General features: G+C 41.8%; 1 protein-coding gene across 3 annotated transcripts; it reads left to right on the forward strand.

Moving 5' to 3' along the window:
• Positions 1 to 63: 63 nt before the first annotated feature.
• TPGS2 (tubulin polyglutamylase complex subunit 2) lies at positions 64 to 22,876 on the forward strand. Of its 3 annotated transcripts, none has more exons than XM_053931947.1 (7): positions 64 to 185; positions 4,657 to 4,736; positions 11,890 to 11,977; positions 13,331 to 13,462; positions 16,020 to 16,133; positions 17,739 to 17,899; positions 19,448 to 22,876. In XM_053931947.1, exons 1-7 carry the CDS (start codon positions 113 to 115, stop codon positions 19,673 to 19,675), a joined length of 876 nt encoding a protein of 291 aa, XP_053787922.1. In that variant the 5' UTR covers positions 64 to 112; the 3' UTR covers positions 19,676 to 22,876. The 3 variants fall into 3 exon arrangements, with proteins under 3 accessions (XP_053787922.1, XP_053787924.1, XP_053787923.1); XM_053931949.1 differs by lacking the exon at positions 64 to 185 and adding an exon at positions 9,070 to 9,177 and having other exon boundaries at positions 4,656 to 4,736; XM_053931948.1 differs by lacking the exon at positions 64 to 185 and adding an exon at positions 9,041 to 9,177 and having other exon boundaries at positions 4,674 to 4,736.
• Positions 22,877 to 23,026: the final 150 nt, after the last annotated feature.

The raw sequence follows: 23,026 nt of genomic DNA on the forward strand, positions 1-23,026 counted from the left end.
CGCCTGGAAGAACTATTATTCCCAGCGTGCCCTGCGGCTACGGGGCAGTAGGAAGGCCAGAAAGGCATTGTTCTCTGTCGGGCTGGGCAGAGGCAGGAGGGTCCCGCGGAGGATGGAGGAAAAACTCCCCAGCGGCATCAAGCCCTACCTGGACAAGCTCACCTTGGGCGTCACAAGGATATTGGGTGAGTGGCGTTGAGCTACAGCCCCACGGGGCGGGGGCAGGCCGGGAGCGGGGGGAGCCGTTTGTCACAGCCCCTCCTGTGAATCGCGCAGCTGAGCAGCCTGTGCACACACACGGACACATCCTTGTTTCTGAAAGCAACGGCAGGAATCCTGAATCTCTCGACTTTAAGAGTTTCATAAACACCAGAGAAGGAGAAGGCGGTGTTTTATGAAAAATCATGGAATCATTGAATGTTAAAAGGTGGGAAGAGACCGCAAAGATCATCCAGTCCCAACCCTGACGCCATGGGCAGGTTGCTCAAGCGCTTATCCAGCCTGGCCTTGAACACTGCCAGGGATGGACATCTCCAGCTTCTCTGGGAAAACCGGCCAGTGTCTCACCACCTTCAAAATAAAAATTTTCTTCCTAATACCCAACCCAACTTTTTCCCCCTCTTTCAATTTGTATGCATTACTCCTTGTCCTCTCACTTACAGTTCATAATGAAGAGTCCCTCTCCAGCTTCCCTGTAGCCCCCTCCAGATATTGCAGTGTTCTGTGAGGTCTCCACACAATCTTGCTGTGTAAATCATGCCTAAATTTGATCCTCTGTGGTAATGTGGGATCAGCAGGGAGCATGCCCCATGAAGGGGAGTTCAGCATGGTGCAGTGTTCTGATAGAAGGCCGATTTGTGAATCTGCTCGGGATCAGATCCCCATAAATAGTTGCCCTGCAGCTCATTCCCACACTGAGATTTGTTCCACAAAATTCCCTGCTTGTCATTTCCAGGTTTTGCTCAGATATTGAGCCTTCTTGCATCCCCTCAACTCCCTCTGAATTCAGCAGGACTACAAGGCATCCAAAGGAAGTATTCTCAGACAAAACTTTACTTATATCAGTGTAATGACAAGGATTTGTGCAAGTATTTGTGTGCAAGTATTTGTGTGCAAAGGATTTCAGCATTAGACCTTTGATACCTCAGCAGATAGAGCACAGGACTGTCCTATTTGTAAGGCTGAAAAGCCATGCATCTATCCCAAACCATGTGAAACAAGATTACAAGTTGCAGTCTTGGAATTTCTTCCTGGAATTTTACAGCCAGAAGTGAGCTCTGTTATTATCTCACCCCAGAGCAGCATTGTAGGACAGTGAGTTTCACCTGGTAACCTCGATGTATCTATAGTGGCACATAGGTTTGGGTAGCTGCTCAGACAGATGAGATTAAAAGATCAGGGTTAAATTCTTTCTCTGAGCTTCAGTGAGGACAGGATTTCACCCTCAATCTCTGATCAGTGTTGTCATACTGACTTATTATCGGACTTCTTGAGGTGGGGGATGGGTGGATTTTTTTTCCTGTTTGTTTGTTTTGTTGGTTTTGAGGTCAGGATAATGTTACCTCTACTCTGTGAGTGAAACTGATGATTATCATCATAGCAAAAGCTTCTTTGAAGTAGCTCTTTTTAAAAAACAGGACTAGCCCTGCCCACTTTTTCACCGTCCTCAGGTGTGTGAGAGCTTTGAGATGTGAGCTGTGTCCAAATGTCGTGTTGCCATATAAACTGCTTTGGGTAGGTGTGTTGTCTGCACCAGCACAACATGGCAATGCAGATATGGCTCTGAAAGTCCTGCAACATCCTTTTCACGTGGAAGGTGTTTCCTGGTTTGTGTTTTCTGTTTCTCTCTGTGTCTCTGACAACTTGAATTGTGCAATACAAGAATGTCCATCACAGTGATGTTTTACTGTCACTTCTTTTCTCTGTCTCTCCACACCTTCTGGGAATTCGGCACATTTTTTCCAGTGAAGTAGTCCAAGGCATTTCAACTCTGCCACCAAATTAATTAGAATTGCTTAGCTAATTGGGAAACATTACCAGTCTGTTTCTTTCAAATAACAAAAGCTATCTCATTCAGAATGACGCCTTGCTCGGTATTTATTACTACTAGAAACTATCTCACTTTAAATCTTTTGGAAAGTCACTTGATATTTTCTGCCTAACATAAAGTACAATCAGTCATTGTTTTGTTGGTTTGGGTTTTTTTTTTTAACCTTAGTCTCTGTGGAAGTCCCTACAGAAGGGATATTTTCTCACAAGCATTATGGAGGCTATACCTTGAGGGGAAAAAAGGAAGAGATCTTTCCCATTGCCAGTATTCATTTTGCTGAAGTTCTGTGAGTAATAGAAAATTCCAGAAAGATTTATTATTCATAATTAAGTCAGAGTGGAAGGTGTTAGCTCTTCTGGACTGCCCAAGACAGAACCATTCTTCACTGTTAGCACTTTCTATTAGATAAGAATGTAACTATTAAAACATTTTAAAATTACGCTGAGAGTTTAGCCAACTTACAGGCAGTATTAGCAGTACTGTAAAGACTGAAAATCCTGTGATTCCCTGCTTCAGCTTTGTGTCACACCACTACATTGACTGTTTCTGATTAATGCTGTAAAGCGTTTTTGGAAGCTTCTAAATGAAATGTCCTAAAAATAGGGCAGAGTTTACCATGATCTTGAGTCAGATTAATTTCTAGGGTGTAGTCTGAAGAAGTTAAGCTTTATCATGTATCTAGGTGCCACTAAAGTGGCTTCTTCATTTCTTCCATCTGGAAGGAAAAGCAACTCATTGCGAAGTTTACCCAAATGTTCAATGGCGCTCCTGTCCATACCTACACACATCTGTTAAACATGTTCTTCAGTTTACCCACAGTATATTTTTAATATTATATTTGGGTTTTTAAGATGGAATTTCTCTTTCTTTTGATCTTGGATTTGGTTTAGACCTCTTTAGAAGTTGCATTCTCTCATTCCTAGACATCTTCTTCTTGACTGATACGAAATTTAATCTTCTGTCATCCCAGCCAAGATGTTGTGCATGATGAATTAAACATCCCTGCTGTTTTCTTTGATCACAGAAATAACAATTACTCTGTTATTATAATCTCCTCAACTTGTCATAAGGTTTGCATAGCTTAGATGGAAAAGACCAGTTAGGTAATTTATTCCACTCTCTTGTTCAGACAGCTTATATTTGAGCAAGAGACAGATCACCCTGCCTTGGACCCACCTACCAGAAGTCAAACTTGGTGAAAGATCAGAGTCTTCTGTATGTTGGGGGTCCCCCTTGGCCAGACAAATTTACCTATGTGACCAACTATGAATTTTTTTTTTAAATGTCTTTAACTTGGAGTTGGTGTCTCTGATGCCATGCTTTATCTTTTCAATTATCTGACAAGTTCAATATTTCCAACTAAAGTGAAGTTTAGGTTTCCTGAAACTGAGAGCCACTCTTTCACCAACAGAACAGACAAGGACAATGCTATTGATAGAATTAAAAGCCTGGCATTGAAGATAAAAAACAAACCAAAGCTCTTTTCCTGTCTGGTGCACTGTGTATGTTTTACCAGAAAGCAATTGTAATGTGTGTGACTGCTTTAGGGGCCAATACTTTCACAGCAGAGCCAGTCTTGAAAGCCTTGCATAGTTAACACTGCTATTCCATGGCCCTGTCTGCTGGGCTTGCAGTTTCCACAACAATTTAATAGTCTCTCTGGACTTGATCCAAAGAGAATTATCTCAGTGGGAATTACTTCAGTTATCTGTGGATGACATAAACCATTATAAAATAGTAATTGTAAAGGAGTCTATTCTGCTATCACACACCTGAAAGCACCATGTGGCTTAGTAGCTTACATTTATATAGCATTCTTTCCCATAAAACATTCAGAATATTTTTATAGATTGATGTGACTTCAGTGCTTGTAGCAAATTTTCATGTGTCCAGCTGAGGTTCCAGAGAACTGATGTTTTCTCATCCAGATCCCTTCAGCAGGATCAGATTTCTGTGTCTTTCCAAACCCACTGAATCCAGAGCTGAAGTGTGCATGCCCTTGTGGAATAGGGTTGCTAGCATTTCACAGGAGCACTGCACTGCATCTTGTCCCTAGGTGAGGATATCCTACCCAACAAAAAACACAGGGTAGGCTTACAAATAAAGATTCATTCCCCGTAAGAGTTTGCCTCAAAACCCATCACTGATTTTTTTTTCGTTTTCCATAAAACCTCTGCAAAAGATGACACCTTGAAGACAAATTGTGTGTGCTTACATCATAGAATCATAAAATGATTCTATGAGTTGGTTTGAGTTGGAAGGGGCCTTAAAGATCATCTTGTTCTAACCCCTCCCACTCTGGGCAGGAATGCCACCCACTAAATTAGTGTATGTGTAGATATATCATGATATGTGCATATATGCACATTTTTATATGTATTAAAAAAATCAAAGGATAACATTTAGTGCAGCACTAGACATCCTCATGCTAAGACATGCAAAGTACAGTTACAGACAAAAGAAAGTGACTGCTCAGTCACCAGCACAACGCTTGCAATCATTAATGCCTTTTCCCTGTCTGTCACTCAGTAATTTGCAAAATTGTCTGTCTCACAGTGTTGGTGTCACCCATGCCAGCTGCAAACATGCTTCTCTTTTCCTTTCAGAGACTTCCCCAGGAGTTGCTGAAGTGACTTTTGTGGAAAAGGAGCCAGCTGAACGCCACACAATCGTCTCTTGGGAGCAAGTGAGTATTTTCCTGATAAAACTGCAGTGAGGTCAGTTTGAATGTGCAGCAGCCCGTGGAGAATGTCAAATGTAATGGCAACCTTGTGTTTATGAGACAGCTTGTTACCAAGTTTGATGTACAGTGCAGTCTAAACAGGTGTTGTTGGTTTTTTCTTAATCAGGTATCACTCTTTTAGGTTGCCACATGCACCTGATATGTTAGAGAAACATCATCAGTGTGGGTACATTCAGCATGACGGCTCTAAAAAGAAACTACATAACTGTAGTAGGCAGTGGTGACTCAGTGGGGAGCAAGCAGTTTTCTGACTCAGGTCTGAAAACATTTTCCAACTCCCTTTCAAACAAAACAAAGCAGCGCTTTCTTATCCATGGCCATTAAAGGTAAAGGCCTCAGGCTGGCAAATAACATTACCCAGTTTATTCCAGTTACCTTTTTCTCATTTTAGTCTCAGCCATTTGCTTCAATTTCTCATATCCCTTTCTTTCACCTCCTCTTTGGCTACCCAGCCTAATCTTTTGGCTAGGTCATGTCCCATTGCCGGTTCTAGAAGACTGTGAAGGACACATGCTACCTTCACTTTGCTTTATTTGATCTTATTGCATCAGTCTGTGTGATCAGAAGGCTCCTGAAAACTGTTGTGTGACTCTTGGCATTTTCGCTCCCTTTTTGGAATATATTTATCTTCATAAATCCCATGGCCATGGCTGAGTAACTGCTTGGTAGGTGTTGCTTGTGTAAGGATGGGACAGTAGAAGCACTCTGGCCTTTGGAAAGGGACATGGCAGAGAAAGGAGTTGAGTGAATCATCCTCCCTCTGCTCTACCCTGGCTGTGGCCTAAAGCAGCTGCTCCAAGAGATTGCTCTTGTTACCACTGCATAAAATACCTTCCCCTTTGGCACCTTGCCATTTACTGCTTTTCCTAAACAGTGAGGAAAAGTCTTACACTAGTTTTGGTAATGCCCTATTCCAATTAGTGACATTTACCAAGAACATATATTATAATATATATATATATATATTCCAGTTTGGAATGTATGTGGTGTAAACCTGTGTGTTACTTCCTGAAGCTTGTCCAGAAGTCAGCAGTTGTGGTCAGGGAGAAATGTCCTGTTTTTCAGGTTTGTGTAAACCAATCCCTGGTATTGGGTTAACTGAGCTGGAAAGTTTGAGGCACCACGACTGTAAGCCAGCTCAGGTCTGGGAACACAGAGTGATATTTGCTCATTCTTCTGTTGAGTGGAGAGGGCTGCTTCTCCTCGACATGGTGCTCATTCCTCTAATTTTCGGGTGCTGCTTCTCCTCAAAACTAAAACTGAGCTATTCTTATAAAGCCAAACAAAGCTATTATTTCAAAACTGAGCTATTCTTATAAAGCCAAACAAATGCTGTAGCTGAAGCACTTCATTCAAGAGAAGCCAAAACAAAATTTCAGTTCCCACCCTCCCCCCTCCAGCCAGCAATCAACTAATTCAATTGTGGAAGTAAATGAGTACAGTTGAGTTGGACTTCTAATAGTGATGGACTTGGCTGTCTATCTGTTTGGTTTTGGTTCCCATTGCATTGACAAATTAAAGCTCCCTTCTCAAATAGAAAGGTAACTGGATTTTTTTCTCCTTTTTTTTTTTTTCCCTTGAGCTCTAGAGATGAAGCGTAAATCTAACCCAGTCTACACAGTTGCAGGACAAAATGTCCTGCTGTGATGATTAAGTACAATGCACTCAACGATTCACAAAGCCGTTCCAGGATGAACTTGTACCTGATTTTTCCTGAAACTTACCTTTCTTGAATTTGAATGTTTTGGTTTTTTTATCGGATTTATGGCCACTAGGTGGCAATACTTATGCACGTAATCATTTCTCCATGGCTGAGATTTTTAACAAAATTTTAAACTTTCTTCTACATCTTTCATTTTGAAACTATTTTTCTGTGATGTAAGAAAAACTGGTGAAACTGCTCCCAAAACTGCATTATTTTTCCCCCAACAACTTCTCTCTCTATTGAGACTCACCAAATAAAAGCTTTATTCTTTAGATTATTGTTTAATGGAATAAATTTTTCCAGTCCTGTTTCAGTTTTGCAAGGAAAGATTGTTTTACTGAGAAAAAAAATCCAGAAGCTCTTAAAAGTGCAGAAGCTCTTAAAAGAAAATCAACATTTTAAAAATTATTAATTAATATATTATTTTATTCATGCTGGGTATATGCATTTTTTGTTTCCAGCAGCCATGTTTTCTAAATTGTGCTGTGCCATGTTTGTGCTACTATGTAACTGGATACTGCTGTGTTTTAAAATCTCACCTTGCTGGGATTAAAATAATCTTTAAAATTTTAAGCTTCTTGAATGTCTCTTAGCTGCCATGAAGCTTTGCAGGGGAAGCTGAGCTTCATGACAGGAGTTAGTGCAGTAAGGCTGTAGGAGAGAAGGAATTTTTTCCAATGCAGAAAGAACTGCTAAGTGTTACCTGTCACGAAATCAAGCTTGAAATCACTCCTGAAGAATTTATTGGAAATCAGCAAGCACACAAAAATGTTTAAAGTGTATGATTGCCAAGTGTATTTACATCGGTTAAGCATTGCTTCCCCTAAAATTGTAAGCAATTCATTATATTTTAAAAAAACGATTTTCCAATATTTCCTCATATTTAATCCTACAAAGATGTTACCTTTTCCCCAAGAAAGAGAGACAAGAAGTACAGGAGGGAGTAGAGACAGAGTTCCCTGGTCACCAGAAAACCAGTGCTAATAACTATATCATCCTAAGAAACCTTTCCCACTCCTAAAATTAGGCTGGCAATGGCCCTACTCCCTCCACGTACAATTTTTAGAAATAGGTGTTACACTAAAATACTGCTAGGAGGCACTCTGGTGCAGTGTTTGAATCACATTTTCTTTTTTGTATCAGCTAGAAGAAAAATTAGTCAGTCACATCATTGTTTTGGTTTTCAAAAAATAGAAAATTGCATTTTTGTTAGAGGGACACAGAGGTACTTGAGACCATTTTCTGTTGTCCTTCTCACTTGTTACTTGGGAGAAAAGCCTGACCCACACCTGGCTTTCATGGACTTTCAGTACCTTTCAGATGTTAGAAAGTGAGAAGGTCTCCCTCAACCTCTTCATCTCCAGTCTGAACACGCCCAGCTGCCTCAGCCACTCCTCCCACACTTGTGCTTCAGACCCTTCCCCAGCTCCATTTCCTTTTCTGGACACGCTCCAGCACCTCAGTGTCCTTCTTGCTGTGAGGAAACAAAGCTGAACACAAGATTCCAGCTGTGGCCTCACCAGTGCCCCCAGCACAGGGGGATGGCCACTGCCCTGCTCCTGCTGGCCACACTATTGCTGACACAAGCCCGGTGCCATTGGCCTTCCTGGCCACCTGGGCACACTCCAGCTCGTGTTCAGCCACTGAAAACCAGCACCTCCAGGTCCTTTCCCATTCAGCAGCTCTCCAGCCACGCTGTCCCAGCCTGGAGCTGCAGGGGGTTGCTGTGACCCAGAGGCAGGACCCAGCACTTGGCCTTGTTGAACCTCACACAATTGGCCCTGGCCCGTGGATCCAGCCTGTGCAGATCCCTCTGCAGAGCCTTCCTGCCCTCCAGCAGATCAGCACTCACACTCAGCTTGGTGTTGTCCTCAAACTGACTAAAGGAGCTCTTGATTCTCTCACTCAGATCATCAATAAAGATAAAAAACAGTACAGTACAGAGCCCTGGGACACCACTAGGGACCAGCTGCCTGCTGCAAGTAATTCCATTCACCAGCACTCTCTGGGCCAGGCCAGCAGCCAGTTTTTAACTCAGAGAACAGAGCATCTAAGCCACAAGCAGCTGTTGTCTCCAGGAGAATTCTATGGGATACAGTGTTAAAGACTTTTCTAAAGTCCAGGAAGTCAACATTTCTGGGCTTTCCCTCGTCCACTAAGAGGGTCACTGTGTTACATAAGGAGACAGTCAGTTATGCCTTTGACAAACTCATGCTGGCTGGGCCTGATCCCCTGGATCTCCTGGAGGTGCCATGTGATGGCACATGAGCTTCCCTAGCACCGAGGTCAGGCTGACAGGCCTGTAGTTTCCTGGTTCCTCATTGGAACCCTTACACACAAACCAGGAACCTCCTAAGTTGCTCCCTCTCTGCTGTGTAGTGTTTCCAGCACACATCTGGAATGTCATCCTCCTTGCTTCTACAGCATCTCCTTTTGAGTCCAAGTATCCACGCAGGGTGTGCACCTTCAACAGTCCTTTTTGGCATCCTTGTCCTCCCTTATCATTAGCTAAGCCTCCCATCCCTGATCTCCATGAGCACAGGATCTACCTACCTTGAGCTTGCCTTGTAGCTGTGATGTGGGAGAGATGGGGAAGTGGATCCAGCAGAGCCAGTGCATGTGGAAAACTATGTTTCTTCAAGCTGCGTGATGGGGAACAGGCTGGAGGACTTCTGGGAGGTAAGTAGTGTTCCTTACACAGTGCTCCCTCTCTTGTTAAGCTTTATAACATATTGAAAAACTGGCTGCACGAGAGAACTATCCTCAAGAGAACTTTGAAATCCTGTTCTCTGCAGCAGGGGATCAAGTCTATTCTAGCCCCAGAAAATGAAGGTGATCTCCCGGGAGCCCCCCAGGTCAGATTTATTAAAGGTGCAAGAAGAACATTTCAATATGTTACATAAATTAACATCAACATTCACTGACAGCTAGGACAAACCAGCCATAGAACTGCAGGACATTAAGGAGAGAGAAGGGTGGCTACTGATGTGGTCTAATTCTTGGAAGCTCTGAGAAGTGACATGAATGCTTTCCTTCTCTCCCCAGAAGTTGGGTAAAACTCATTCATGTTTTTAGAGAAGTCTCTCTACAGCTATATGTTTTGATTGCTTTCTGTTTCTTCAGTGTATTTGCTTGAGAGGCATTGTTTCAACAGTGTTTCAAGTGAATTGCCATATATCAGAGTTCTTAGCTTTGGATCCATGTCTAATCAGGTCCTGGCCGCAAAAATCAGATTCTTAAATTTTTCACTGTACTCAATAGACTGTGCTTTCCTGTATGACTATTTTGAGATATTACAGAGAACAAAGAAAAGGAGTAGACCTCACACACCATATTAAGCACTTGGGATATTTTGTTTTATGAGCCGATGAGTATAACCAGATAACTGGAATGAAAACAGCTGCTTGCCAGGGCTGTGGTTAAGTCAAGTCTGACATGTTCTTTAGAGGTGTATTTTATGGGGCTGGAGAACACAACCCTGAGAACTACCAGTTCAGCAAGAAGAACACAGAGTTTGATAAGCTGTTTTTAATATATAGTGTCTTGTTTCTCTGACTGCTGTCAGAAGATTACTGTTCTGATGTTATATGGTCATGTGACTAAGCATAATATGACAGCTCAATCAATCCTTTCCATGAGATGGAGAAATGGGTGTTAATGAAGTTTTCTATTTACAGGCCTTTTCCTATAGACCCCAGACCTGCTCTGGTACTGCATTTTTTATCCATATATTTTGCACCAGCAAATATTGGTTGAGAGAATCCTGAAATAAATTCAGACAGCGGCCATCTGGAGAAACATGCACATGTTGATCTTTTTCAACAGAAGGATTCAGAGCATAAAACCTATTCAGATGTGATTTTTCTCTTGTCTTAGCTATATTTGCTAAATTGGGCTGTGCCTGAGTTGTAGCAAGATTTATCTGGACACTACAGTGGAAGTTTTAAAACCTTAGATTTTGTCATCATAGTGGGTCTAGTTCTCCTGCTTGACCACTGAAGCCAGGGGACCCATTCATATACATGTTTTTACTGCTGCAATGAATTAATTGAAATTGGGGGATTTGAAATGTAGTCAAATTATTATGTAAACTTTTGTATTCTGCCGAGGCTTTATAGCAGGTCTGTCATACTTTCTTTCTTCATAGTTTTAGCCATAGTCACTGTGCTTACAGGTACAGCTTGAAACTGGAAGTGCTGAAAGCACAGCATGATATTATAAATATTTAGGACTGAGGAGAACCACAGAAGAAGGTGTGTTTGTTAAAAGCATTTGAAGAACTTCAGATATGTTCATGTGGTTTACTAATCACCTTAAACTTACCACCAGGTCCTCAGCCATCAGCAGACTCTCCTTGTGGAAATGTTTCATTAAATAAAGACAGAATATTCTAGTAACCAGTACCTAAGGAAAAGGAAGATGCACATGCAGTTCAAATATCCCTGCTTCACTTGGGGCATGAATTTTTTAACATCTCAAGAGATGTTAATCTCATCCAATCTATCCAGCAAGAGCAACCTGCCAGCTGTGAATCCAGCTGCAATGCTGACCTCTAGTCATCAGCTGCTGGCTGAGCAAGGGAAGGTGCTGGTCTCATCCAGTTCACATGCCCTCCCTCCCCTAGGACCAGAACAGCCTTTCTGCCAGTTAAAGCCTTATTCACAGACACTTTATTTGGGTTGTTACAGTCTCTGTCGCCTAAACTGGGGTGTACACACTATGTAGGAGCCCCTAATCTGCCCACAACCTTGTAATTGTTAATTTACTTTTAAAGCACATCCATTAATATTGATTGACTGCTCCTGATGAGTCTCAGACACTAATGGCGTTGCACCTTGCAATAGGGCAGGTCACCTTACTTGCTTCATCAAACAGCCTGGTCACTAGCTCAGAGCTCTTTTAATCCAGATAGAGAAAATCTTCAGGATCCACAGGTCTTAAAGCAGATAACCTGACACTGCAGAGGCCATTTTGACAAGAATTTACTACCCTATGACAAGAGTTTAGTCTGATTGCACTTAAAGCAAAACCCTCCTCTTTTAAGCCGTATATATGAAAAAGCTGATTGTTCTGATTTATGTGAGTTTGGAGTGGCTGCTAATCTCAAACGGTAATATGATGTCTCAGTTTGGGAACAATGCTGTAATAATTTTGTGATGACTAACTGCTTATTGTGAAATTTTCCCAAGCTACCTTTGTTAAGACTAGTAGAGCCCAAGAAATACACTATTTTTTCTCAAGGCTTTAGAATGAGATATTTGAACTGATTTGAGTCACCTTGGAGTTAAGCAAGAAACTTGGTGGCAAATATTTCTGTATCCATTTTCAGTTGTTCTTAGAGTTTGAGACATGTTCTGCATTTCCCCATTACACTTTGATTGTTATTTGCAGAAAAACTCCTGTATATTACCTGAGGATTTAAAGAACTTCTATCTGATGACCGATGGCTTCCAGATGACCTGGAGTGTGAAGACTGATGGTGAGTCCCTGTGTTCCCCTCCACTGACAAGCTCAATTCATTGCAGCCAGTCTTTCCTTTGCAGAACCTCTTTAACTGCAAACTTACTTTCTGCCCAATCAATACACATCTCTCAGGGCAAAATCTATTGCTTGCATGTTCTGGTATCCCACAGAAGAGGTGCAAACACTCTTTCTTTCTGGCAAGAAACTAATTATTCATTACATAAATTTTATTCTGTAATACATTGGCCATCTGTTGACACTCAGATTTAGGTGTGTCATTTAAACCTCATACCTAACTCCCTCTGAAGTTCATGTAGAGAGAAACAGCTCTTGCTCATTATCCCATCATAAATCAGTAGGAAGAGTCACCCTCTGATAATACTTCTTTCTCATTGAAACATGTATGTACATGTTGGAGCCTGATTCTGCTTTCCACCAGCTAAAGTCCAAGCTTCATTTTCCATCCTTGTTCAGGAAGAATCAAGTAGTTTGTTCACTCTGCAGCTGTTATCCTGGCTCTCATTGCCTTCAGGCAGGATTCTCCAATTGGGCTGCGGACACTGCTCACTTCTGGAGATGGGTGTCAAATGCAGGGTCTTCCTCAGGAAGTGAAATTTCAGAGACATTTCACATCAGTGCTTTAGCACCTGCATGACTCCCATCATGTTTCAAGTGGGACTTACAACCTCTGAGGAGTCTTGTTTTCAGGGCTCACAAGTGCACGGAGACCAAGGCTGCTGGTACAGCTGTCTTGTTTGAGCAAACATCCAGCAGTGTCATCTGAGACCCATCACACTGGCACGTGGCTGAACAGAGTGCTTGCTGCCTTGATGTCTGGTAACAGTCTGAGTCCTCAGGAGGACAAGTCCTGTAGGATTCTTTCAGGAGCACCCACATGTTGATGCACTGATAAAATCCTCTGTGGAAGTGGGAACCAAGAGGATGTACCCTGAACAGGTACATAGAGTGGAAGAGGACAAGCTGCCCAGTAAGCTGTGAATGTATGGGGTGGTTTCATATAGGAAGGGCAATACCAGGGAAAAGAGTTTTGAGGAAGAGACTGTAGCTGAAATCCTATAGCCAGGATTTTAATTTTTCACAGGACTGAGCTAACAGCTGCAGCACAGTCCTTGCCAGCAGTGTAATTCCCTTACCTTTAAAGCTCTGAGATGGTGTTGCATCACATGTAAGTGGGAGTCTGTGTTTGAAAAAGCCTCATTTTTGCTCTTGTAGAGTCTTAATTAAGTTAAATGTCCAGATCTGCTGGGTATAACCATTCTTCACCCTGCAGAGGTTGATGTCTGGAGGAAAATAAATGCCTCCCATGCTTTCCTGACACTGATGTGATTAATGACTGGTTTTGTTGCAGATACCCCGATGCCCCTGGGCTCCATGGTGATTAACAGCGTCTCGAAACTGTGTCGGCTTGGGGGTTCCTCTATGTACACTCTACCTAGTGCTCCAACTCTCGCTGACCTGGAAGATGACACAGATGAGGAAGGTAAGGCACTGTTAACAAGCTAGAAAACCTGCTCTGTCTCATCCCTTTTGTTCTAATTATATTAGAATATAGCACAAAATATGTGGACCAAAACACTTTCCACCAGGTTGCTCAGAGCTCCATCCAGCATAGCCTTAAAACACTTCCAGGGTTGGGAGTATCCACAATTTCTCCAGGCAGCCCGTGCCATTGCCACATCACCCTCACAGTAAAGAATTTTTTCCTAATATCTAATGTAAAGCTGCCTTCTGTCAGTGTGAACCCACTCCCCCTTATCCTGTCACTACATATCCTTGTGAAAAGTCCCCCTCCATCTTTCTTGTAGACTCCCTTACAGGTACTGGAAGGCCACAATTAGGTCCCTGAAGCCTTCTCTTTTCCAGCTGAACAAACCCAATTCTCTTAGCACCTCAGCTATCCCCCACTGCAGGGTAATTGGAATAAGATGATCTTTAATGTCCCTTCCATTCTACAATACAGCAACAGAAAAGACAGAAAAGATCCCCAGGTAGATGGGGATTACTTGGTCTAGCAACCTGGTCTAGAGAAGGGCATACCTGTCCGTGTCAGGGCAGTTGGAGCAAGATGATCTTCAAGGTCCATTTCCAATCCAAACCATTCTGTGATTCTCTGACTCTCTGTCTCCTGGTCTGGATCTATCATGTCTCTTCTTAGTTCCCTACAGCCTTGGCTGTAAGGTAGATCTGTATGCTGTGAATGTAGTGCAGATTAGTGTTATTTGCAACCTCTTTTAACAGCCTGTTCTGCCTTTTCCCTGTTTAAACTTTCACCTGAGCCTTGCCCCTGTGATTCAGCTTCCAAAATTTTTGTGTGCTTAAGGTGTTAAATGAACAAAAGATAACAGGTTTTGTTTTGGTAGTGAAAACACAGCTGGAATTGGTATGTACATATAACTATGAGGCTACCCTGCCTAAAAATGTTGGGAATTATGCTATTTGGAGAGAATAAAAAAGAAAAAGAAAATCCATTCATTTTGTCAGAGTTCTCACATCCAGCTGGAAAAATCAAGAGGATAAGAACACAGCCAGGTGTCACACCAATTTCATAAAAGAATGCTATTTCGTTTCAATCTTGTCTCTGCATCTCTATAAGCTCTTCTAGCTTCTAAGTGTGGCTGAAAGTAGTTTTTACATTACAGTTTGGCTGCACTCCTGATCTTCTAGAAATGCTCAGTGATGGTTGAGGGTCTTGAGTAAGAGTCAGATATGGTTGTTGAGAAGAGAAGGATGCTGAAGTCACACTGGAATGTATGGATAAATATATATCTCTTCAATTTCATTGAAGTCTTGTCACAAAAGAAAAAGAATAAATTGTTCTCCCTGTCCTCCTTAAAAAAAAAATTAATCAGGACAGAAAAAGGAATCATATATACAACAGAAATAATGGGCTTCCATTTTAGCAGGGAAGATTCAGGATCCATGAGGAAAACTTCTAAGTGATAAGTGATGGATTTGGGTTGAGTACCTAGAGATTGTGCCTGTGCCTTCTCTAACACTGGAGAACTTTAAGAAAAGATTAGACAAACCTCAGGGGTGAGATCTGTAAACCTTGACTCGATTAATGCCAGGGAGGAAATAGAAGACAGCTTATCAATTTTCAGCCATCTTGATTTACTAAAATATGAATATCAATCTAATATCAATATCCAACTGAGACAGACAAAAACTCTAACAGTTTAAAGTTAGAAAGTGTATGTTTATTATAACAGCCAGGCAGCACATGGGATAATTCCCTAAAGCATACTGCAAAAATCACATGTATTACAAAGCCCTTTTATTTACAGAAGTCTTGAATACACAAAATATGAATTCATATCCCTGTCACTTCCTCTGCTCCGCTTCATATGCTAATTGGCAAAAAGGCTATTAAGCATGCGTAGTTTTGCTCCCTGAAATGAGTCGGGGGTCCATTTTGGGGAGGGGTCTCCAAAATGAAGAAGTAAAATAAGTCTTCCTCGTTCTGACCTTTCCACCTTTTCAATGCATACGTGACAAATGAATCCTTGTAGTTTTCCTGTGTTCAATGGATTCCTCAAGTATGGGAAGTCTGCAACTGTTTTTGTGTCCTTGAAATCTGTTTATCACATTCTGTTTTTCATGATAAGCACAGCTACCCAAACATAAAGTTGACAAGCAATGAGTTACTAGATCCTGGATATCTTATCTAAGATCCGGCTACTGTTAACTATGAACAAAGCCTATTTATCTACTTCCTCTAACTCAGCAACATCTAATTTAACTATCATCTTAACGTTCCTAAAATTCTTAATTCTTCAAAATTAATGTCTCAATCTGATTTTGACTCTGTGGTTTGTTTTCCTAACAGAGATGAAAATTTTTCTCACTTTTTGGGTTTTCTTTGCTTGGTTTTATTTTAAACTTAGGGAACTTAATAATTTCCAAGAAGTATAAATGTAATAGGTTGATTCAGTTCTTCATCAACTGATTTATTAATGTATAAAACAGATAGACTCTTTGCAACTGAGTCACATTCAGTTTTCCAAACATGTTTCATAATTTTTTTTCCTTGGTTTTAGGTAATGGAGACAAACCAGAGAAGCCACACTTTGATTCTCGTAGTCTTATCTTTGAATTAGACCCATGCAATGGGAATGGGAAAGTCTGTCTTGTTTATAAGCATGCTGAACCAGGTAAGACTGAAAAAAGAAAAGTTAGCTATCTCTTCTTGTGGATTGTATCTGGAGGCCACATGTGGAGAGTTATCTTGTATTTCTGATCTTCTTTGCAATTTCTAAGTGAAACTTTTACTGGGATGTCCTGTCTCCACTGAAGTCAGGAGCTAAATCTTAACTAGATCTAACATTTTCACTCCTTTTAATGTTGGAGTCTGAGTTATGATTCCTGTGTGCATAGAAGCAGGGAAGTATTGAAATAATACAGAGCTCCACTAATCTGGTTACTTGCATGTCTTGGAACAAAGCCGTTACATTTTGATGAGAAAGGGTACAACTCTGCTTAGAAACAAAGTGTAGATGGTAAAAAATGCTGAGACAGAATTAGACTGGGTCTCCCTCCTTGTGCACAGATGCTGGGTCTCCAGGTGCTAACTAGGCCAAAATGTGGCAGGAAGGGTTAATGGGAGTGTGAGAAATGGGAGCTGAGCTGTTCTTTTTGACAGAGATAACTGTTATCAGTGAGAGTAGTGAAACACCCAAGGCACTTGTAAAATAGTTGTCATCTGTTTACATGTGTAAACACACATGTATGTGTGTTTACTGTGTAGGGTTGTGCAATTGCAATATACAGATTCTTAAGAAAAATCTTGGGTTATTATCTTGTGCCTTTCATTGTGTGTGACTACAACTGCTATGGCAGGAAGTTCTTGGCCTCTTGCCTCCCATGTTAGTGATTTCAGCACATACAGTGGATAACCTGGGCAAGGGAAGGGAGCTTTGGTTACAGGCGTCAATGTCAACAATGTCTGTTTAGACGACAGTGTTCAGCATCTCAATCTCCCAAGAAAAAACCTTCTTTTTATGCTACAAAGGATGTCACCACCAGAGAAATATTTGATCACTGTGGAAAGATTTTGCAAAATGTGTTTTTGTTGGCAGCACATACTACCATGACTTCCAGACTCTGGACTATTCAGTAATCCAGATCACTGACAATTGAGTTAGTTGCTTTTTACTTTGTGGGGCGGATAAATGTTTGCCATAACTGTACTTTGAACATATACTACAAAGTTGCTGATGTCCAAGAATGTTCAATGTCACTCCCAGGTTGTGAAGGAACAGCATTGCATTCATTGTCGAGCACACAGCTGGTCAAGTACCCATGCAGTGAGTGAACACTGGATGATGGGTAGGACACAACAGCTTATGGTAAATAGGGCTAAATAGTAAATAGTCATCACATCAGGCTGACAGCTGGTCACTGGTGGAGTTCTGCAGGGCTCCATCTTGGACCCAGTGCTCTTCAGTGTCTTCATGAACAGCTTGGACACAGGACTGGAAGGGTTACTAAGTTTGTCCATTATATTAAAGTGGGAGGAGTTGATGTCTCTCTCGAAGGCCCTGCAAAGTGACTTCAACAAATTAAGAGAGATGTGCAATCATCAACCATATGAAGTTTAGCAAAGACAAGTTCTGGATTCTGCACCTGGGCTGGAACAAGCCTGGAGGTACATAAAACAGCCCATCTGATTAGTGTGTTGTGTCTCCCACCTTACAATGGCCAGATGTTAATCTTAATATTGCAAAGCAACAGTGTAATTTGTGTTTGTTTTATTCTAGTGGTCTCCCCAGACACAGAGATCTGGTTCCTGGACAGAGCTCTGTATTGGCATTTCCTCACCAAAACCTTCACAGCCTACTACCGCCTGCTCATCACCCACCTGGGTCTCCCACAGTGGCAGTATGCCTTCACCAGCTATGGGGTCAGCCCCCAGGCCAAGGTAGGACAGCAGAGTCCAGCCTGTCAGTGTTTTGCATAAGTATAGACTGGAAAAACATCTTCCTATCTTTTGGCAAGCTGTCTGTCTGCTCAGGGGGGCCTCCCAGGTGAGCAGCGGAAGGGACCACAAGTTTTTTCCCTGTAACACGTTAGCAGTCATTTGTTTCATGGTAATTTGAATTTACTAATATTGTGTTAGCCCTGCTTTTCTCTCTCAGCAGTTGGGCTTCATAAAAATTATGCTCAAAAAAGGGCAATTTAAAGTCCTAGAGGTGTTAAAGAAAACCTCTACATAAAGCCTTGTTATTAAAATTATTATTCTGCCATGCCAAAATCCTGCTATTAGAGGCTTCTGCTGTTCTTCTCTGTTTGACTGGGCCTTCAGCCCTATCCCTGCCTCCCTCCTGTGAGAGATCAGGGAATGGAGCTGATGATCTTACTGAACACAGCTTATAAGCCAGCACAGTGCCAGTGCACTTTGGCAAGGCCTGTTGGGACTTGAGTGTCCTGCACTTCACCCAGACACAAGAGCTGTCTGACCAGCATGAGATTCCCTGGTCCTTTGTGCACACCAGAATTGCTAAAATCACTCCTGACTTCCCATTGAACAGTGGCTGTAGAATTTCGTTCTTCTCATTCCTAATGCCTTCCCTGTAACACTGCACTGGACTTACCAGTCAAAGTTTTGTATGTGGCACTGTGCTCTGCCTTTCCTGCTATAAATATTTTATTATGTTCAATATATTTGCAAACCTCAAGAGGAATCATTCATATATTCCCTAATAATTTGCAGCCCCTGTTGGTTAAAATCCTCCTAGTTTGTTAACCATTATCATTTTTAAAAGTTTTCAAGGGGATATATTAAAACTGTTTTCCACTAAGCAGTACATTAATAGATAATATTATCTGTATTTTCGAATTGAACTTCTGTATGTCCTGCTCAACACTTTGCTGATGGTTTCACTGTGATTTGAAATACAATAACTACTATAGTTTTATTTCCTGACTCTGTTAATGGAAAAATAGAAAATCAGAAATAGAAACAATAAGACAAACTAACACAAAATTCTTTGTGTAAGAAGTTAAAATTTCATTATTTTATGTGTGAAGAGAGGGAAGAAGGTTACATTTTGAGAAATTCAACTAGTTGGTTTTCAGTTTATAAGCACACTTAAATTCCAAAGGTTTTCTTAATCCTTTCTGTTTATCTGAATCTAAATAAATGTCACTTTGTTTCATCCCCTCCTTTTGCTTTTCCTCCTGTGGTGTAAATCAGGATTCGCTCTTGACAGCAGTCACACTGCAGGAAAGGTGGTGTTAGGATTGTGTCTGGTTCTCCTCTTCCCTATCTGGAATGCAGTTCCAGGACTGGGGCTGTAGCCGTGCCTTGTGTATCCTTATCACAAGTACTCTTCCAAGTCCTCTAAACTGCAGACTGATAAGTGGCATAGGATTAAGCTCAAGTCTTGGGGAAGATTGGGAGCAAGGTGGAATTGTCTAACTGCAGTTTGAATTTAACCTGTTCCTTCCCCACCATTCTGCCTTTCAGCAATGGTTTAACATGTATAAACCCATAACCATCAATACAGCCCTCCTGTCTGAAGAAGCTGATTCCTTTGTGAACAAGCTGGACCCCAATAAGGTATTTAAAAGCAAGAACAAAACTCCAGTGCTCAAGAAGAAACAACCTTCCCAGCCACCAGGCTCCCAAAAGAGTCACACAAGCATGACCTCTGCCAAGACATCCTCACTAGCTGGGAATTCTTCAAGGAAGTGAGCCCACTAGACAACATTTGCAATAAGCTTTGATGTTTTTTGCTGCAGAGTCTCTGTGGTTCAGAGCAAGTTCCTTGTGCATGAAGAGATGTGCCCATGGAAAACACATTGCAGCACTTGCATGAAATATAGCCACAATGTGGATGTAGTTCCTGGAGGCTCTTTAAAAAAATTGATACATCAATTTTATTCCCTTCTGCTACTTGCAGCATGTACTTTTCAGAGGGCATGAAGAAACCTTTGATGTCACTGCTCCATAGGTGTTGGGGAAGATGAAATAGCAAGGCCCTATAAATATGAGGGCCTGGCAAAAGAATCAGAGAATACAGATATCGAGATGAAAACAAGGTTTGAAATACCAAACCTTCATTACTGAGCATCCCGAAAACAATAATGCAATCCCCCCTTTCTGATAGATCCTAAGGTCAAATGGAATGTCCTGTCTCACCCCCCAATGTATAGTTCATCCCTCACCTGTAACCCTCCCCTGAAGTATCCGATGTCTGTAACCCCATTGGCCCAAGCCCTGTCCCAGCCCACCTTGAAGCCCCCTGATAAGGTGTGGCCGAGGGACCGGACGCTCTCTCTCTCTTGGACCTTCCTGCTGGGACACCCACCTAGCACCATCTCTCTCTCCCTCTCTCTCTCCCCCCGCTCTCCCTGGGCCTGCCACGAGTTGCGGCTGGCAACTCTAAGCAGGGCCCTTCATCCTTTACAATAAACCCTATGCTCTAAAGACCGGGCCTCAGAGATCCTTCGTCACCACCCATCCAAACCGTCCTGGAGTCCAGCCATCCCCGCACACAGGGAAGCTTTTGTTCCTGTACAACTGCAGCAGTGAAATGAAAGTAAATGTAATTCACTGTAACTTTGACAGACCAATGCTGAAGTAGAGGGTGTGAAGATGTTTCTGCCATGTCTTTTGAAAGAAAACTGCCCTGATCTTGCATGCTGTGGGAGCAGGCTGGAACCCACTGAACACAGAAGTATCTTTCACTCCAGATAGAATCAAACTCTGCACTTCCCTGTGCTTCATCCAACTTCTGCTCTGACATTCATGGTACAATGGAACTTGTGACTTCCATGTCTCTGCATTAGCCTAGCCACTAGCTCTGCAGCCCAGACCACTTTTTGGCCTTTGTGCTGTATCTTTTCAGATGGTGATATGATTTGCAATAATCCTGAAGTCAGAAGCTGCAAGATCCTTTGTTACCTCCCTTTGTGGGAACTGCTGAGCAGAGAGTCAATGGTGTTGAGTCACATCAGCCAGGAGGACTCCTTGGTTTGTCATACATTCATTTGCAAACCTGACCATTGAAATAGACACTTTTCAGTTGGGCAGGATCTCACCAGGGGCCACTGAGATCCTACAGCCTTAGAAGCCCCTGATGCTGTTTTCTATACTGTAAGTTTTCAGGTTAGAACTGCACTTTAACCCATTCACTGCTGGTTTTCAGTTACTCCTGTTTATTTCCATTACTTTTCTATGCTATTCTGTCTTCCAAATACACTGGAATCATGGTAGCACCCAACACATTTTGTGCCTGAATATGAAAATCAAAATCACTGTCTTCAAGTAAGCATTTACTATTTAAACAGCATCATCTCTAATTTTTGAAAAACCACCACATAATTACACAAGACAAACATACCTCACAGGGATGTTGTGAGGCTTTCATGAGTATTTGTATGGCCTTCAGAAAAATGAAGCCATTCTGTAAGTGCTTAATAGTATTTTAATAAATATTTGAATATTTTCCTCGAAAGTGATTGGGTATTTGAAGATACTTCGGAGAGCACATGGACACGGGATGCAAAGATATATGGCAAGAGCAGTGTTCAGGATGGATTGTTTGGGGTGTTTTTTAATGCGGTAAAGAATCACTGAGAAGGGATGGGTTACAGTGCTTTTAGCTTGTCCCTCTTGAGCTACTCAGAAATTGCTAGTTTATTTTACACAGGCCAGAAGACTGAACTTTGTGGCAGCTGTTCTACTTCTGGCCTGCAGTCACTGTACAAAGTCTCTGCAGCCATCAGCCACTGCTCAGGTATATTTTGCTGCTTCCAGCACTGCCAAGGGCCCACCTTCAAATGCCATTGCTGCATGGCCTAGCAGCCACTCTCTGCCACCCCCAGATGACAAGAAATCCTCTAATGCACCCTCTCAAGCCCATGGGCATCTTGAGATAGGAGAAGATCTGTTCTAGCTGCTCTATTGACATAAAGTGAGCTCTTATGAGAAAGCACGCGTCAGTACTTCCTATGTACTTCCAACCCCATCCCATGCCATAGCAATACCTCAGCTATGCTTTTAATATTGGGATAGGAATGACCATTAAAGCCAGTAAATGCCCTTTTCTGGAATTCTGTGCAGTAGTGATGTTCTGTCACTTCCTGCTCTTGGAGAACTCTGTGTTGTTTATCCATGGCACCCAGCCCTGGGACTGCAGTTATGTGCTTGACATACATTACCACACTTGCTTAAGCACTTTCTAGAAAAGTTCAGACTATTGTCACCCTCGTGGGAACAGGCAGCTTCTGATAGTGTTCTGCCTCTAATCCAATGACACCTCCAACTTTTAAGACTCTTGCAGGCCCACTTCCTCATTCAGATGGAGATAGCAGAATTCTTGCAGCAGCAGGGCAACATCTTACATTTCTCATGCATTCAGAGTAGGAAAAAAGTTTGTGGGGGGCAGTTTGTTCAAGATTTTGGAGACTCTGTCACAGAAGTTCCCTGACTTCTTTTCTGTGGTGGTAGTTGGTGTAGCTCAAGTCTAGAGTGTCAGTACACACATGGTTCTTTGCTGCCAGCGTGTTCCAGCAGAACTGTGGCAGGATTCAGGAGACCCTGTAGTTTAATTCAGTAATTTCTTAATGCTTCCTGAATGTTCAGATTAAAAAACAAAAACAAAAAAACAAACAAACAAACAAAAAAAAAAAAAAAAACCAACCCAACAAGTTTATGTTTCTATTTTAGACTGTCGTTTTTCTTCTCTCTTCTGTGCTGTTCCAAACTAGGTATGCGGATATGCAAATGAAGCAAGCCTAGGCCCCTGGTCTATCACTGTAGTGTCTGTCTCTTACCAAAGAATATTCCAGATCAAAATTTATGTGTTAATTGACTTAATCATGTTGTATCTGCCACTGTTGATGCCTGTATTTTGATTCATATGAATATATACGTATCTGGAGACTTGTAGCTCTGCTTTGCTTTTCTTCAGAATATTATAATTGTTTGAGGGTTGAGTTTTATTTTGGGGTTTTTTTTTTGTTGTTGTTGTTGTTGTTTTTTGGTTTTTAGGTAGGGTTTTCTTGTAAATTTTTACACAGGGAGATTGAATAATTCCTT

The sequence above is a fragment of the Vidua chalybeata genome, chromosome Z (assembly GCF_026979565.1).
Source record: "Vidua chalybeata isolate OUT-0048 chromosome Z, bVidCha1 merged haplotype, whole genome shotgun sequence".
Taxonomy (NCBI): Eukaryota; Metazoa; Chordata; class Aves; order Passeriformes; family Viduidae; genus Vidua; species Vidua chalybeata.

What these genes read in the sequence shown, in the direction of transcription:
- TPGS2 (XM_053931947.1), top strand. Translation starts at nt 113, where the DNA reads ATGGAGGAAAAACTCCCCAGCGGCATCAAGCCCTACCTGGACAAGCTC. An exon ending in GGGCGTCACAAGGATATTGG is followed by an intron (nt 186 to 4,656) that starts GTGAGTGGCGTT and finishes TTTTCCTTTCAG; the next exon opens with AGACTTCCCCAGGAGTTGCT. An exon ending in CTGGAGTGTGAAGACTGATG is followed by an intron (nt 11,978 to 13,330) that starts GTGAGTCCCTGT and finishes GTTTTGTTGCAG; the next exon opens with ATACCCCGATGCCCCTGGGC.